The sequence below is a fragment of the Chelonia mydas genome, chromosome 21 (assembly GCF_015237465.2).
Source record: "Chelonia mydas isolate rCheMyd1 chromosome 21, rCheMyd1.pri.v2, whole genome shotgun sequence".
Classification (NCBI taxonomy): domain Eukaryota; kingdom Metazoa; phylum Chordata; order Testudines; family Cheloniidae; genus Chelonia; species Chelonia mydas.
Genome location: NC_051261.2, coordinates 5,990,339 through 6,008,567, shown reverse-complemented (window position 1 = coordinate 6,008,567; position 18,229 = coordinate 5,990,339). Strand labels below are relative to the sequence as shown.

General features: G+C 45.2%; 1 protein-coding gene across 1 annotated transcript in view; it reads left to right on the top strand.

The window, feature by feature from the left end:
• The first annotated feature begins 3,872 nt into the window (after window positions 1-3,872).
• Window positions 3,873-18,229, top strand: part of RASSF5 (Ras association domain family member 5) — a 49,089-nt gene continuing 34,732 nt past the window's right edge. Inside the window, exon 1 of the mRNA XM_037884815.2 lies at window positions 3,873-4,432. Within this exon, the coding sequence (XP_037740743.1) occupies window positions 4,331-4,432 (102 nt within the window). The 5' untranslated portion in view covers window positions 3,873-4,330. The remainder of the gene's footprint in view (window positions 4,433-18,229) is intronic.

Genomic DNA, 18,229 nt, shown 5'->3' with positions numbered 1-18,229 from the left:
AATATTAAATGCATGCGCAGTTGGCTTCCCTTCTCTTATTCACCTGTCTTTCAGTGCTCACTATTGGTGGACAATGCAGGTTTCGTCCAGCAAAGACAGTAATCACCGTATCTTCACCACCATCTCATTAGCCTTGACTTGGGTTTTGGATCTCTCCATAGCTGGGAGTTGCTTTTCCCCCCTCTATGGCAGTTCAAGTAGGGAAGGATTTCCTGAGCAGATTCTTATAGTTATGCCAATCTGGGGGGAAGGGAAGGGGGGGGAATGGGCTATTTTGTGATGCAGACACTTCAGCTCGGCGATGAAAGAATTTGGGATGTCATGGTTTACAGAGAGGGATTGATCTTCAAAACTTTGGTGCGGACATCTGGAAAGAAAACCGTGAGTCACGTCGGCTGGTGTTCATTTGCCTAGTTCTTGACTTCTGTGGAGCTACAGCCATTTACCCCAGCTGAGGATCTGGTCCAGTGTTCGTGTCTTTGTAGCTGAAATGGCTGAGCAGCTCCTGCTGCTCTAGGCTTGCATGGCATCCTTGCCACCAAATGTATATGGCTGAATTTTCAAAAAAAGTGCGGACCTAAGCATTGCTAGCAGAGTGGCTGCTCGTTTTGTGCATGCAATGGCATGTATTTAGGCTCATGTATGCACCTGATCCTTTCTGTGCATATCTTTGTATATACAATTTAAGAGCCTGTTTTTAAACCTACCCCTATAAAGTCAATGTAGCTCACTCAGCTATCCCCAATCAGAAATGTTCCGCGTGGTGAGAAAACAGCTGCTATATTGTTACAAGTTGCATTGTAAATACTTGAGTAGTTAACTAGTTCTGGTTTTTATTCTCCCCTCGGAAGCCCGAACTTTGGCCCTATCTTCACATGATTTGTAGTGGCCTCAGGAATCATTTCCCACACCAAGGGAGTAATTCACCCTTGTGTTGGGGCCACAACAAGATGTATGCACCATTTAAGCCCCACTTCTGACCTCAGAATAGGGCTTAAGTGGTGCCCAGGCCTTGTGGTGATGGCTGTCTCTGCACAGGGGTCCATTTCATCCCTCAGAGGGTAGCATGTAGCTCTTAATTTGATGATGTTCTAAAGCGCATTGCTTCATTTATGTGCTCTACCCTGCAATTTAGAATCGGCTCCTCCAGTGGAGAAATAAACCTTGGAATGCCAAGTGTTTTGATTCCTGGCCTCTTAAAGAAAATGCCTCGAGGAGGGAATTTTCTCCGAGAAGCTGGCTGAGCAGAATTCTCCCCAGTAGACATGCACTCTGCGTGAGCAGAGAGGAGTGGAGCTGCATATCTGATGTGTTGTCTTTGCTGCCCCCAAGCGATTTATAATGTTGCTTTGTGTCAGAACCGCACAACACCTCCGTGCCCATAACGCATGTTTCATCTGCGCTTGGCAGCTCAGAGACCTCCATACGCAGAGCTACCGTTCATATGAACACGGAGAGCTGTCATCTGGAAAGCATTCCCAGCTTGTGCGTTTAGACATAGAGCCTGCTCCGTCCCGTCACAGTGGGAGGCTCTTGCTGTCAGTTGCTAGAATCAAACTGTCCTGGGCCAAGTGTTGGGACATTCTCAACCAGTCAGCCAAACGTGTAGAACTTGCTCCTTCTGGTGGGCCCTGCCAGTGTCCAGTGGTCTTTGAGCATATTGCAGAGCTAACCTGCTTACCCTTGGCTCTTTGGTTCTCTGTAATCTCACTGAGTTGCCTACTTGGAGAGTGACTCATATTTGTTGATTTGAAATTGAATGTGAATCGCTCAGGTGCCATGGCAACAGGTGCCATATAAATAATGTAGGCTCATAAAACACCTTCTGTAAATTATCACAGGGGGAGGAAGTTTAATACACAGTGAATTCTTTGCACTTTGCTGTAACTGAATGTATTTTAATGTTAATAATTGCTGCACTTATGCTCATCTGAGGATCTCAAAGCCTGTTAATCCACAGTGAAGCCTTATAGCTCAGTGAAGCAGACAGTATTACGCCATTTTCCTGGTGCTGAGAGATGAAATGGCTTGCTCACGGTCACACAGCAAACCAGCAGGGAAGTTGGAATTAAAAACTAGGAGTCTCAATTTCCAGCTCCCCTTTTTTGTTGCTAAATTCCAGTAACACTGTGGCAGTCAGAATTAAATCCTGAAAAGGAGATGGCTGGATATTCCGTGAGTGTGAGAGAGAGAGAGAGAGAGAGAGAAATAAATAATTACCTGACTTTAAAATGAGCACACTGGTGTCAGATGCACATACAGATCACCTACATTAGTTAGGGTCTAATCCAACTGCAATAAACTTCAGTGGAAGTTGGATTGGGCCCCTGTTGAGGATGAAATAGTGCAAACCACAGAAGTTATACAGAGGAAGAGAAGAAAAATAAACTCCCAGACTGGGAAGAATTTAAATATTTATAGCTAGAGAGCAGATACAAAAAAAGGAAGAGATTTTTCCCTACTTGTCTTCTCTATCCTCCCACCCACCCCTCTCCTGTTTAATAAATATAAATTAAGCTCTGAAAAATTGTAAAACATGGGGAAAGTTTCCTCTTCTAAAAACCGGAGTGCTACATTGACCGCTAGTATTTTACTATTAAGAAGCTTCTTAATCTCAGACTGACTTTGGGTTTTTCACTAGCCCTGCAAAGCTTGTCGTTCAGGCTTTTCTGTTTTCCAGATGGGTCAAAATGTAACCTGCAACCCGATGTTGCAGAATACTTAAGGGCCCAATACGACGAAATGCTGAGCACGCTCAACTCCCATTGGCTCAAACGATCAGCCCCTCAGGGGATCAAGCCTTAGTCTGGTGGAAGTTTATGGATATAAAACTTACCTGTGCAAGTCTCCCTCTAAATATTCGGATTCTTCACCTCTGAGAAAGGTGGGGGAGATGTTTTAAAACTAGAATTCAAAGTACGAGACATGACCCTGACACCAGCAACCCTGCAATGGACAGATGAAGGAAGGAGTGGGGGGATAGAGTCGGTTTCATAGGTTTATTCCATCTCTCATTTCTGTGGTTCTGTGAATTGCACAAAGGTAGGGGGATTGAAAGGTGGGCAGAGGGGGAGTGATGCGATTGCTACAAGGCTTTATCAACGCTAAAGAATCATTTTAACAGATTTGGGAATCTATTGCCTGTAACGTGACAGTAACTGACACACTGAAAGGTCTAACCTGGCAAGCTGAGTGGTGCTTTCTAAGGTTATAATAAAAATGGCCTTTTTTTTTTTTTTTTTTTTTTTGGTCAGCTGAAGTCATCCTAGCTGTTCTAAAATTATCTGCAGAACGCAGAGGCACATACTGAGCCGTGCATTAAAATGTCAGTAGGCAATCTGTCTGTCATGCACCCACCACCGTGGTGTCTGTTACTCAATCTGGGGTAGCACATAAGCTAAGGGCTGGGGTCTCATTGTGCTTCATGATGTACTGAGCTTCTGGTATCCCCTCTCTTTGGATTCCCTTGGTGCAAAATATTTAAATAGCAGCTGAGCAAAGCTAAAACTCAGCTCAGCTTGTTCTTACAGCTTTAATTCCAGGACGGCTGTAAATGAGTTAAGCCACACAAGGATATCTACCTGGCAGAGCGCCGTAAGCCGGCTTTCTATAGCCATATACTTTTAAATGGCTGCAGGATTACTCTGATCACAATCCCCACCTTTATGAAAGGTATTGCAGGACACCTGAGAGAGAAGCCCAGATCCTCAGCTGGTGGTGTAAATCAGCACCGCTCCACAGATGATGTGGATTTACACCCACTGAGGTTCTACCCTGGAGACACTGAGAAATTGAGCCCAGTGCAAAAACTGGGTGCGAAAGCTTGCAAGAGGAAGTGGCTGGGCTCCTCTGTGTGTGAACTGAAAGCAGGCAGGAAAGGGGGGGTGGGGGGAGGGAGGTGATGTGTTCTTACAGCCAGCTCCACTAGGCTTGCAGGCAGGAGATTAAACCACAGATGGTGAGTGAGTCTGAGAGTGAAGAGAAGAAACTCACTCAGGTCTGATCCCTCAGTATTCTCCAACAGCCCTTGCTAAGGGAGTTGGTTGGGTGAGGAAAGGGAAGGGTAACCCAGCAGGGCTGTTTTAACAGAGAAATCACTGAGTTAAATGCTGGATAACAAGCAGAAGGAGCTATTGCAGATAAGGACAAGTGAAGCCGAGGATGTGAAATCGTGTCTGCTGCTGAATGTACAGGAACTGGATTGGGAAATGCCACTGCTGCTGCAGTGAACGGGAATCAGATGGTTACCTGCCCCTCCAGCTCCTTGGTGAGCCCCAAATGTTCTGAGGGTCTCAAATCCACTGTTGGTAGATGACCTTTGGAGCGCAGCATGAGCAGCGGGTACTGTAGTCTGGATGAAGAGCTCGAGGATTGTTTTTTCACAGCCAAGACCACCTTCTTCAGGAGTGCACAGAGCAAAGCCCCTGCCAAGGTAACAGCTTTAAAACTCTCTAAGGGGCCATGTTGGATGTAGGGTGGAGCATTCTCCCGAGCAAGGTGCAAAAAAAAAAAAAAAGGTCTCTGTGTGCATGCATGTGTGTCTGCAGGTGCCAGGTTGAGAGTGAGATTTCATAGTCAGGGTCACAGTCTGCTCTCAGAATGAGGGGGGCATTTACTTACATCTCTCACTCTCTGGTAAAGTAGATGGGAGGTCTTTGCTCTGTTGCAATGGTTCTCACCTTCATCTATTCTGCCACTCCCTTTTCCATGGCAGGATATGCACCCCCACCCTGCACCCTCCAAAAGATCCCCTTCCCAGTCATCCAAGATCTGGCTGAAACCCTTTGCCCCCCAAGGCATCAGAGCCCTCAGGCTGAGAATGCCTGTGCTGTTACATGTAACACACAACATTGCAGATCATTTTGATTCTGAGAGGCATGTTACGGTGACAGCAGGTTTTCTACAGTGAATGGGCTAAATTCATCTCAGGTCTAATTCTGTTGACCTCATTGGAATTACTTAAATGGACAAAGTTAATCCCTGGTGTATGTTTAAAAAGAGAATGTTTGAGTGTGTTTACCATTTTATCCTGCCTTCAAAACTATTATCGGCTAGTAACACTGACAGGGCATAGAATTGCTTATATTAATGTACACATTTAAAATCAACCCTTCGAGAATCTGTAATCACCAACCAGCCCAGGGTGTAAAAAAAGAGAACAGAGGAAAAAGCTGTTACAGAAGTAGAGGTTTTACACAGGAAAAAGAACCCTAAAATGTTCACAGATCACACGTTAGGTAGGAAGTGTGCACTGGGTCACCATTTTCCTCCACTGCAGCAAAAAGTTTGATCTTGGCCGTGCTGTCGGCCTGAGAGAGGAAAGCACCATGTCACTGTAGCAGTTCTTCTTTTTCAATTAAGAAAAAATGATTTTAAATGATCAGTAGTGAAATTCCGCTGTAGGGTGCTGCCATATTTGCATGTCTGAAACTGCAACGTTATAATCCTCAGCAGGTGCTTTTGGTCTCGTCTTTCTCTGTGGTGCCCCCCCCCCCCCCAAAAAAAAAAAAAAAAAGTCAGCTCTGAGTTAATCTGAAAGTGTTTATTTTTTTTACAAGCATCATCCAGTTGAGTGAATTGGTTTGTGCAACAGTCCCTTTATTATCCGGTGTTTCAGTCCCTTTATTATCCGGTGTTTTTTAGGATATCATTTTACTCATCTGAAACTTTTTAGAAATACTCCCTTGGGTTTTAACATGGGACATCCCCCATTAGTAATCTGTGTTGGGAGCTGACAGCTAACAAACGTTTTTTTAAGAAAATGTCATTTGATTATCCATTTGTGTAGAAGACCTAAATATCTTTATATAATTTTATATATATATACATAAAAATCCCTGTGTGCATTCAGTTCCTATTTAATTCTTTCTTCTGTGGCAGGATATTGAAATGCTACTTTTTAAATAAGCTTGCTCTTTCATTGACCGCTTTATCCTGCCATAATATGTGCCCATCACTGTGATATCTGGGCTCCATTCTAATGGATGTTAACTGCACTGGTTTCTCCCCTCCATTGCTCCCTTCTTAACAGTGAAACACGCTGAAAGTTAAAACAAGTTCATGTCAAGTGATCTGGTATTACAGGTTTCTTGTACTGTGGGAAGGAAATGTTTCTTGTTTAAAACAGCATAGTGGCCCAAGCAAACCGTATTGTGTGATATTGTCTGGCTTTACAATAGTACAGTAGATGCAAGTCATCAAGCAGCTGGTTGTTCTCTTCATGGGGGAGAAATAGTTTAAGGCTCTTGATCATATTAGGATGGTAGGGGCTATTCAAAGTGTGCTATTGCTTTTGGCTTTCTTATTTTGAAGGTGTGATTAATGGGAATTATACACGTACTGCAGAGAATTCTTAGACCTTCTAAGGCTGGAGCTGGCTCCTAGAGTACTGAAGGAACAAGTCACCGAATAGTGGCAAAAAGTAGCTAGGAATAAACTTAGAGGCCTAATATGGCCACAAAATGAAAGATTTCCAATGGGTAATTAGGTTTCAGAGAAGCAGCCGTGTTAGTCTGTATCCGCAAAAAAAACCAGGAGTACTTATGGCATCTTAGAGACTAACAAATTTATTAGAGCATAAGCTTTCGTGGGCTACAGCCCACTTCATCAGATGCATAAAATGGAACATACAGTAAGAAGATATACACACACACATACAGAGAAGGTGGAATTTGCCATACAAACTGCAAGAGGCTAATTCATTAAGATGAGCTGTTATCAGCAGGAGAAAAAATGGGTCATTGGTACTTGCAAGAACCTGATCACCTGAGGAGCTTCCCATTGCCTCAGAAGTGTGGGTGGGTGGAGAGAGTGAGAGATGGAAGAAAGGAACAGAGAACAGACTGTAAGGAACAGTCCTGCACTGGCAGTTACGTAGTAGCATGAACCTAATGGGTTTTTGTCCCCTCCCATCTCTGATGTAAATGTGAATCATTGAAACTAAATTCATCCTGGATCCAGATGACACACAAGCTGTTTGATAGGCACAGGCCGGTTGGTGTGGGTGGAATGCTTTGCCCAAGCATCCTTGGAGATTACAGAGGGAAACAGGTGCAGTCATTATTCAGCCTTGACACCAGTCCAGGCGTCGATTTGCAGAATGCTGGGACAGCAGCAGTATCACCCCAGCAGGGGGGAATGACTGTGCACACTGCTCCCAGGCCAGGCCGGGCAAGGCAGATATTTGAGGAGTTGGTTTAACTTGGCTGTCTTATTGTTGCTACTGGTCTTTTGGAGGCCCCCAGTCTGTCTGTACTCAATCAGATCACCCACGGAAGCCACGGGGAGTTTTCATAAGACTTTAGGATTTGATCCATTTATCTGCTCTTCTCATTCACTCTCCCAGTGCTGTGTAATCTGAGAAAAGCAATTTAACAACGGGATTCTGTCTCCTCCGTCAAACTGGAACCTCTGTGGCTTTGTTTGTTAGTCTCCAGGGCCAGGCCCCTCTCTTGGTCATTGTTGGTCACTAGGTGAAGCAAGACTTTATTGGTGTTCCAGAACCAAAAACATTTAGGCTCCAGAGAAGCTCCTCTTTTAATTATGAGATGCCAGGGTTACGAAACAAAGCCTGCTACAGCGTGATTGCTCTAATACGAAGCAGTGAGAGTGGGGCTGGGCCAAAGCATGTCTTTGTTTGGCTATCTGAAATCCCTCAGAACTGGGCGGGTATAGCATCAAATTAGGGTAATTCCCCCTTCCTCACTCCTTCTGCTTGTCTCCCCTTCGGGAACCAGTTTGAAAAGTTAAATGTGGAACGTTTCCAGAACAGCAGTCTGTAAAACACCTCTATATGGCAACAGTTTTTTGTGTTTTCAGCCACATAGCACATCTTCTGCCTGCGGCTGCGAGCAGTCAACATGTCCTGAATCCAAGATTTAATTAATCTGCTGGGCACACTTCAGCCCAGCCTGTCCCACTCTAGATACCCAGGAAGGATGCCCAAATCAGAGCGAGAACCCTCTCCTGAGCACCACAGGCTTCCTAACTGGACTGGCTCCCCAGCACTGATGGGGCTCCAGCGAGAACCATCTTTTCAAATCTCAGGTAGCGCTGCCATTTCCCTGCACATGCTTTTCTATGTTCGGTTTCATTCCCATCCAGCTGATTTGTTTGAGCTGGTTTAATCAGCCTGTTCCAGCCGGCTCTTTAAGTGGTTAACCAGGAGAAAGCAATGCCCCTGCATATGAGTGTAGCACTGACAAATCACCTAACACGCATGCTAGATTGAAATCTGAGTTGTGGGCTTTCATATACGAAAGGCTGGTCTACATGGTGAGGGTGTCCGAGCGCCCTAGGGATCTTTCCGTGTGCTGGATGAGGGTCCGCGCAGCGAGTTAGCTGGCCCCATGGCAAGCTAGAGCGCTGTAGAGTCACACCCTGGCATGCCGCATAGTAATTTGCCATGTAGACAAGCTCTAGGATCTTAAAGCATTTTATTAACCTTTTGTAACTTTTCCCAACAGGTAGAAAAATCATATTCCTTGAAAGATGGAATTTGAGTTGCTCTGATATCCTGGGTAGAATCATAGAAGATTAGGGTTGGAAGAGACCTCAGGAGGTCATCTAGTCCAATCCCTTGCTCAAAGCAGGACCAACACCAACTGAATCATCCCAGCCAGGGCTTTGTCAAGCCGGGCCTTACAAACCTCTAAGGATGGAGGGTAGGTCAGAGGTAAAGCAAGTCATAGGACCCTGGAGCCCTGCCTCCCATTATCCTCCTTTAAAGCTTAGAGAACTCCGAGGTGAGATATTTCAAAGGAGGTTAAGAGAATTATTTGCCCAACCACCACTGAAATTCACTGGGAATTGGATGCTTAATGCCCTTAAAATCTCAGCCTAAGTGACGATGGCATAGTGTAAAACCTGTAGAAGGCAACCTAATCTGAAGTGCTAGACAGCTGAAATAATTAAGGAGAGTTGCAAGACCACATAGACCTAGAGAAAGTGAAACAAATTGTGAGGCGCAGAGGAAAATTATTGGAAACATCATTGTTCAAAGCAAACTTGTGGGTCTTCCTTTTAGCATTTTCCCTGCAGCACTGCTGCTCTGTACTTTCCAAATTCACCATCTAACTGGTTCTGTGAGCTTCTGTACAAGGAACAATAAAGAACAATATGATGTGCTTAAAGGGCTTAATCAAATTGCTTGTTGATGTCCAGCAGTAACAGACATGGGGACATTGTGTTTATAAAGAGAAAAGGGCAAATTACGATCTAGGATCTAAAATATGCATTTCCACATTGATTCATATCTGTTGTTCTCCCATCATCATTCAGATACAGAATTCTCTGTATCTGCAGTAACTTGCATCTTAAAATCAATCTCATTTTTCTCTTCCCTTTGTACACATCCATTTCAAGCAATCTGGCCTTTCTGTAAATGCTTTGGAAGATCTTTAGGCGTCTTATGGCTAACTGTCCCACCCACTGATTCCCTTTTATTCCCTGTCGCTTTCTTGCAGGTCTCTTGCACCTTGTTCTGCCATTATCGATCTATGGACAGAATGGAGACCCCCTGCTCAAATACAGGGGAAGATTAAGACTATAGTATTCAGGCTCTGATTTATCAAAATAATGTCCCTGCCCATATGACCCTTCAAAATCTTCAGCTCTCCTGTGTGTGCTAATCAAGTTGAATTCACAGGGCTGCCACCCAACCCACTTCACTTTGGTTGTATCAGGACCTGCGACCTCTAAGGCCGTAATTCAGGGGCCTCCGAGCTACCTCACCACCTCATTGATTCTGATGCTGGTTTGTAGCACTCAGCTCTGCCTCTGGCCAAATGTCTCATCGTTGGCCTCAGAGTGTGAAAGGGATGAGCACTGGAATGTAAGTAAGCAGGGCCAGTTCCCGAATAACACTTTTCTCAAGAGCAAGTGCATTGACTTGGGGCAGAGGTCCAAAGCAAACTGCAGCTGCATTCATGTCTCTTCTGCGTACGAATGTCAGCAAGCCAGCTGCATAGACACATGACTTCCTTCGGTTCTCTAACGTGCTGAGACAGTGCACCAGTGTAGGGCCTGATTCCATAACCCATCTACGCGTAGAAGTCCCGTGGACACCCAAGACAGATCCACAAGAGGAGCAGCTGCAGAATCCAGCCCGGGTTCCTTCTCTCCTTGTGTGTCAGGCTGGGAAACGGCATGCTCTTGCCCTTTTGCTGCCATGTGCTGGCACTGAGGTGCATCTGCATTACAGCACATCTGTAGGATTTTAAGTAGTGGATCGGAAGATACTGGGGGTCAGTTTTTTCTCTGTTCTTTTGGACATCAACCTGAGCCAGTCAAACGGAGACTTGACTGGCAAATTTGAAAATGAAACTTTTTTCTGCAAAGAGTTTTTTTTGAGGGGGGAAATACACAGCACAGCAAAACCTGGTCAAAGAGACCATTCAGGGTCTCAACCCCAGTAGCTTAATGGAGTTAATCTTCATTAATGAAGATGGAGCAGAATTGTACTTGGTGTGTTTAGGGCAGTTTCTTAAGAGAGGAAACTATAATAATGAGTGATCTTTTTGTCCAGTTTTCACTGCATATATTAGTTCAGGGGTTCTCAAACTTCATTGCCCTGTGACCCCCTTTTTGACAACAAAAATCACTACATGACGCCAGGAAGTGGGACCAAAGCCCAAGAGTGGGAGCTGAAGCCCTTGGGCTTTGGCCCCCTGCCCAGGGCAGGAGGCCAAAGTCAAAGGGCTTCAGCTCCAGGCAGGGTGCCTGTAACCTGAGCCCCACCACCCGTGGTTGAAGCCCTCAGGCTTTGGCTTCGGGCTTCGGCCCCAGCAAGTCTAATGCCAGCTCTGGTGACCCCATTAAAAGGGGGTTGCAACCCACTTCAGGGTCGTGACCCACAGTTTGAGAGCTGCTGTTCTAAAACTAGTTCTTCAAGTGCTTACTGTTAGTCATGGGGGAAGATGGCACAAAAATGGAGACCTGAATTAGTTTGTGTTCTGGAATCATTCTACTGTTTGAGACCCAGTGAGGCACGATGTTCTCTGAGCACTTTTCGAGCCATCTGTATTGGGAAGGTGTCCTTCAGTACGCACAGAAATAAGACCACTTGGCTGAAAATTGCTGCCCATGAGTCAAGAGTTCGGCACAGACAAGGTTGGCTAAGAGCCCTGGAGACTTACTATCCTCATTATCCAGAGAGCCAGAGACAACTGCTATCCCAACAATGTCCCTCAACCTAGTTTGAAGGGACCTTCCTCGAGGGAGTAAGAGAGGAATCCTGTCTCCATGGCCCATTCAGACAGACCTTGGAGCCTTTCTGAGACTGCAATGAGAATAGAGTTTTTATGGCTGGGTTTAGTTGTGGTGGCCCAATGCACGTGTGGCTTTTTTTCCGCCTCTGTAGGTCAGATGCTGGCAAATGTGAGTTCAGTTGTGGAATATCTAAATCTGAACAAACACCAAAGAAGATTCAGATATTTTGGATGTGTGACTTTGCTGTGAGGGGTGAGTCACACTGGGTATGTCTCCCTAGGGAATTAGCTTGTGTCAAACCCTAGCTGGGTAGAGAAAGGACGGGATTTTCCAGTGGTTAGGGCGCTAGCTGGGAAATTGGGAGACCTGGGTTCTGCTCCCTGTTCTGTCACAAACTCCGTGTATGACGTGGGGCAAGTCGCTTAGCCTCAATTCCCTATTTGTAAAACGGGATCGTGTAATCCATTGGGGTAGTGGGTCCCCCTCTGCGCCCAAGTATGTTACAGCTCCCGCAAGAGTGCCAGGGCTCTTGAGCTCAAGCTGTAGCATCTCGTGCTTTTAGCATTCGAGGTCCCCGGTTCAGTCCCTGGTGTGTCGGCCAAAATGGTGGCCGTCAAAATAGCACTTTCCTGCCTCACAGGGGTGTTGTGAGGATAAATACATTAAAGATTGTGAGGTGCTCAGATACTCATGAAATGGCAGCTGTATAAGTACCTAAGATATACTAAATATCTTGTCACGGGGGGAGGGAGGTATGAAGGAAGAGGAGAGGGATGGAGAAACTGGGGTCCAGCCTTTGTGAAGTGCAGCCTGGCAATTAGATTTCAGTGGCTCAGAAAATTCCACCACATGATATCTTTCTCAATCAGAGAGGAAAAAAATTTAATCATTCTTTCAACTGTTTGCCATGGAGATATGCAGAGCTATGTTGCTATGTTATCAGGTAATACTGTGGTGCTGACTGCGTAACTGTTTGCTCTGGGGTTCGCAACAAAGAACATCATCGTTACCTTAGCCCTGTTGACCTCTTATAGGAGGGGACCTCTCTTAAGACCAGATAAATATGCCCAGTTTAAACCAAAAAGCATTGGTAGGCAAGAGCTGTTTATCCTTAAGGATATCTATATATATATTAGAGAGAGAGAGAGACTGTAAGTTCATTGGGGCAGGGAATGTTGGAATTTGTTTTATACAGTGACCACAGCTTGTTGGTGCTGGACAGGTAATAACCATGGGTATCACTTTCATGGTTAGGTTTGGTACCAATCCGATGATGAATGTTTGTAAGGTAGGTGTCCTATTTTTGAATTTTAATGGATCTCATTCTCTTGAAAAAGGCTGAATAAGTAACCCTGGAGACTGGATTCTTTGTGCATAGAACACAGTTCAGCCACAGTGCCAGCGTCCACTCATATGCCACGGCCTTTAACTGGATGGGCTGCCTCAAGGCAAATGGAGAGGCAAGTGTGGCCCAGTGGCATTCATCTGGGACTCGGGTGACCTAGGTTCTATTCCTGTCTCTGCCAGCGACCTTGAGCAAGTTGCTTCATCTCTTTGCCCCTCTTGTTTTTCCCTCTTGCCCGTCATCTGTCTGACCTATTCATATTGTAAGCTCTTTGGGACAGGGACTGCCTCTCACTAAGGGATAGTTGTGCGAGCACGTGTAGGCACACCCAGGATAGCTTTGATCAAGCTAGCTCACGAATACTAGCACTGTAGCTGTGGTGGCATGGGCTAGCCACACGAGTACTTACCTAGGGCCCCGGGCGAGCTTGTGCTTGGGCAGCTAGGCCGTGCCATTGTGGCTACTCTGCTATTTTTAGCAAGCTACCTCAATCGGAGCTAGCTCGGGTATGCCGACGTGTGTCACGGTCTTGCCACCCAATTGCTGTGTAGACATACCTCAGTGTATGTTTAGCATCTAGGATAATGGGGCCCTGATCTCAGCTGTAGCCTCTAGGTGCTACCATAATGCAAATCGTAACCAGAAGAGAGGATTTCTTGTCTGTGTTCATTCAGTCCTTTGGCTTCTCTGCCTGCCAAGGCTGCCAGGAAGCACATTTAGTGTCACTTGTGGGGGCAGTTTTGTGGTGTGGAGCCACGAGTATCAAGGCTGAGACCATCACGGATCTCATTAATACCCAGCATAACCCCGCCGTATCATCGGGAACTACTGGGGTGGGCTAGGTTTGGCACTGGTGTAAATGAAGGTGCAAGATGCTGGGCAATGGAGACGAGGTCAGGAAGGCACCCATGGGCCATTTTATACCTCAGGCAGGGGCAAAACAATGATGGCTGCCATAGTTACTAACCTCATTTTCAATCCTATAGATATTCAGGGAAATGGGCGCACTGGGGTTTTTTGCAGGGTTGACAGACCCACTGCTTGTGTATCCTGTTTCACTAGTCTCTCCTTCCAACTGTGTGCGCTGGGACATTTCCCAAGTGCATTGCCTCAGACCCGCTCATGCTGCCCTTGGCACATGTCCTCTGTGCGCTCCGCCTCCTGCTGCGGCCTTGTGGAGTACTTGCCTAGCTTTCCCCTGGTACAGACATTGTGGGGCATCTTGATAGGGTGGCTGCGCAGACACTTGTGATGGCAGAGAAGCTGCTTGTGTGGGCTTTGTGACTTGCCTGCTGACTGTGTCCCTAACTGGTTATAGAGTCACAGTTGTAGCTGTGGGACGGACCGCAGAGACGGAAAATCCCTAGTGAGATTGTGTTCCGTGGCCTGTGCAGGATTGTTCCTTACATAATTATTGCACTGTTTTTATTGCCGCAGCACCTTGGGGCCGTAGCCAAGATCAGGACCCCATTATGCTCAGCACTGTACGCGCACAGTAGTAAGGGACCATCCTTGCGTTGTAGAGTTTACAACCAAAATGGGCAAGGGCAGACAAAGGGTGAGAGAAGGGACAGATTATACCCATTTCACAGATGGCCACTGAAGTATAGAGAGATCCGAGTGAGTTGCACAAGGTGTTTGTGGCAGAGCCAGGAATTAAGCCTAAATCTCCCGAATCCCTGTCCAGTGATTTAACCACACCGCTATCCAGTTTACTTGCTCGTGCTTTGTTTAGCCTGGTGTTAATAGACCAGGCACTAGGGTTTCTGCCACTGTCCTTTTGGGAAACAGTTGCTGTATCAGAAAGGCTTGTTGGCTGTGGTTCTAATATGCAAGCCGTAAAATTCTAAGAGCAGTAAAGAGAAATAAATAAATAAAACAGTAGGTCTCGGAGTGCTCACTTTAATTTCCATTAGCTGAGGGTTTTCTTTTTCTTTCTTTGCTGATTATATGTTCCTAGCAGACACACAGCTGAACTATTTAAGTTATTTATGATGCTGTACAGAAAAGTTCCTGGCCTGCAGTTGAGTTCTGGGCTGTGAGTCACAGCAAGTTGTCTTTTACTTCCATTTGAATACTTGAAAATAACGTAACATTTTGTGCTGCCTGGAAGACTCTTTAATTATAGTGTAGAGATTCGCGATGGGGTCTCAGTATTACCTTTTATGAGGTTTCTAACTGGGTCCCTAAATTGTTTTGAAACTGGTAAAAGACAATATATTAATTTGTTGGTGTGGGGTTCTGGTTATTGGAAATGGGATGTAGAACCTTTCACCTCTTAAGTCAACAGTTTGAATCCAACCCACATCAAAACTGACAAACTCACTGGACAGGGAGGGTCCAGTGAATAGAACCCTAGCCTGTGACCTGGGTTTAATTCCCTGCTCTGCTACAGACTTCCTGCATGATCTTGGGCAAATTACTTAGCCTCTCTGGACCTCATTTCCCTCTTTGTCAAATGGGGAGGCTAGTACCTCACACGGGTGCTGTGAGGATAAAAATATTAAAAAGAGTGTAAGGTGCTCAGATATTGCAGTAATGAGCAGGGGCCATATACTTATCTGATAGGCCATGAAATAGGCATTAGATCTAGAGTTTGGTGGGTCTTGCGCCACTTCCCGTGGAAAGCTGATCACTTCTTGGAAATCACCAACTCAAATTGCTAGCCTCATTGGCAGTCTCCGTAAAGAGATCTCCAATACTATGGTGATGAGTGGAAGAATAAGATCTTAAGAGGCCAAGTTACTCCTCCTGCCCTGATATGAGGTGGAGGTACGCTGGCAGAGGGCCTATGAAGGACACTTATGCTGCTATTGCCCATGTTGTACCTGTCCCATGGACAAATCAAGGACTAGGATTCCCAAGTCAGCTGCTGAGGCGCTGTTGGCCTGTCACAAGTGCACTTAGGTGCTGAAATGATCTAACAACTGTTATTCTCTTGTGTCCCAGCATTGATTCTTAGAGCACCTGGAAACCCTTCTGGGATGCAGTTGCCTTTGTTAATGCTGTGGATTAAAAGGGACCAACCTGTCCATTTTCTTTCCAGCTTTTGTCATGCAAGGAAACTGTGGCCTCAGTCACTGGATTGAATCATGTGCTCTTCTCCTTTGTGTTTCTCCTTTTTATTCTGGACCCAAGCATCCTGTCCCCTTATCCCTGCTGTGTGGCAGGCATGCTACCAAATAGGCTCTCTGATCTTTTGATGTCTGGAACATTTCCTAGATTGTTTTATTATTTTTGTTGTTTGTTTGTTTTTATTTATTATTCTAACAAAAATTGTTGCTAAAATACTTTGGAAGTAGTTCTATTCGCTCGTTTAGTCTCCCACAACTTGGTATGTTGAAAGCAATACGCAGACATTAACTGATTAATTCTCAGAGCACCCCTGTCAGGCAGGGTACGCATTAGTACCCCCATTTTACAGAGAAGGAAGTGACTTATTCAAGGACATGCAGTCAGTCAGTGTCTGGGCCTCGGAATAGAACTCTGGACTTCCAGTCCTTGGCTCATTCCGCCAGTCACACTGCCTTTTGCTTAAACAATATTTTCCATAGATCATTTACTTACGGGTGACACTTGGGCTGGGCCTTTAAACCCTGAACTGGCAGAGGATTCGGATTGAAGGATAAAACCGCAGGCTAATAGTGGCATTGTGGCGGATACAACCTATTTCCAGTTGGTCAAAAAGAGCCTTGTTTGTACACTGGATGTTTTGCCTTCTGTTTCTCCCCTTCTGTTTCTCTTTTGTTAGAACAGACAGTATCTGGTGGAACCTATTGTAGCAGATGGAAGCAGAGCAAACAGATAAGTGTTCCTGGTGTTCATGAACCAGCAGGCCATCTGAACGGCAATCAATTAGCTGACCTGTCTTTATTTGGAGGCTTAGGTGGTATTTGATCATAGAGCAAGGAAAACTTGCCCCTTCACTGTGCTGCTACATACTAAACCCTTTTGACTTATTTTTCACTAAGGGCCTGATCTTGGGTGATGCTTAGCAACTCGTGGGATCGAGTGCTAAGGAAATGTTAGTCCTAAAGCCCCCTAAGGAAAATGCAGCTACGAATGGAATAGTTAAAAAGCTGGTTGGTCGGGGCAGCAACATGAAAAAGGAGAAACGGTCCAAAAAAAGATTGCAGTGTCCTGTGCAATGTGCAGAGCATTGGGCCTCAGCTTTTCCTGGCCGCCCGAGTGAATTAGCTCTGTAAGTTGTACAGGCTTGTGTGCTATTCTTACCTCAAAGAACATAAAGCCCAAGGACCAGATGAACAGTAGATGCAGCCTTGACAACAGATTTCCACTGCATTGCTGAATCCACAATGTTTGTCAGAGGATAACAAGTTTATTCGTGCTAACTCCCACCCAGCCACCCACGCTCCCCTCTGGGTTTTTCTGGGGGCTCTGTTAATTTTTTTTACTTTTCCTAAGAAAGGATTGAATTTATCAGACGAATATGCATTGCTGAATGTACCCTGTTTGCAAGCAAAACAAAGCTCCAGGCACGTAAATGTGAAGATTCTGTTTCTCTTTCTAGACAAATCTTAACAGCCTTATAAAGTCGGGGAAAGCTTTCATTTTAAAGCTTCCTTGTAATCATTACTCAGTTGTAAATAATCCAGTCATATTTTAGGGACTAATTCTGCTGCTGTTATTAATTTTGCCTTGTACATTACCAAGGACCTGATCTAAACTTCATTGAAGTCAGTGGAAAGACTCCCAGTGACTTCAATGATCTTTGGATCAGCTCCTAAAGGATCAGCTTCATTTCTATGGGCGTACTCACGTGGTGAGATACTACTGAATGCAAGCTAGGATGGCAGAATCAAGCCTCATAGTAATGGTTGAAATATACTTCATTTATGTATGTATTTATAAGATTCCATTTTATATATAGGCGCTCAGAGCACTTTGGGAATAAAGTAAGCCTAATAACACTCCTGGGAGGTAGGGAAATATCCCTGTTTTATTGTTGGAAACTTAGGTACAGAGGTTAATTAACTTTCCCAAGGTGACACAACAAATCAGTGGCAGAGTTGGGAATAAAACCCACAAGTTCTGATTGCTGTTCCTTTGCTCCAAACAACATTTCCTCCCACGTACCCTCTAAGCAAACAGTGCCAGAGACTTTCCCAAGCATGGATTTCAAAACACCGGGTATAGATTCCAATACCAAGGTCCTAATGCTCCATAATCATCCAATTGGTGGGGGCAGAAACAGGAAAGATGAGGTAGAGCCCTTCACTGCGCAATATTCAGTCATTTATTTCTGCAAAGCCAGCTCGTGTACCAGGGTGGGTGACATCTACTAATAATTCATAGGCTCTGAGCCACTCAAGTTTATCTTTTGGCAAACGGTAATCTCTGTGTTCCTAGCAGCTGGTGCGTGTGTGTGCCCTTGTCAAAGCTGACTACTGTCACTCAGCGTGATCAGGATAGACGTTCTGCTCCAGCCCCGTTTGGAAACCATAAAATGTTAGGTTGGAGATCTGAGCGCTCTGATAATTTGTAGGGAGGAAGGGAGATCATCAGCAGTGCAATTTTTAGCATGGCTGTTAATAATCTTGAGATGAATTTACTCGAAAGGAAATCCTTCTCTGATACCAAGTGCTCATTAATATTTGTCATTAGTTGCAGCAGAAAGGGACCAACACTATTGGATATTCTGATACAGAGGCTTTA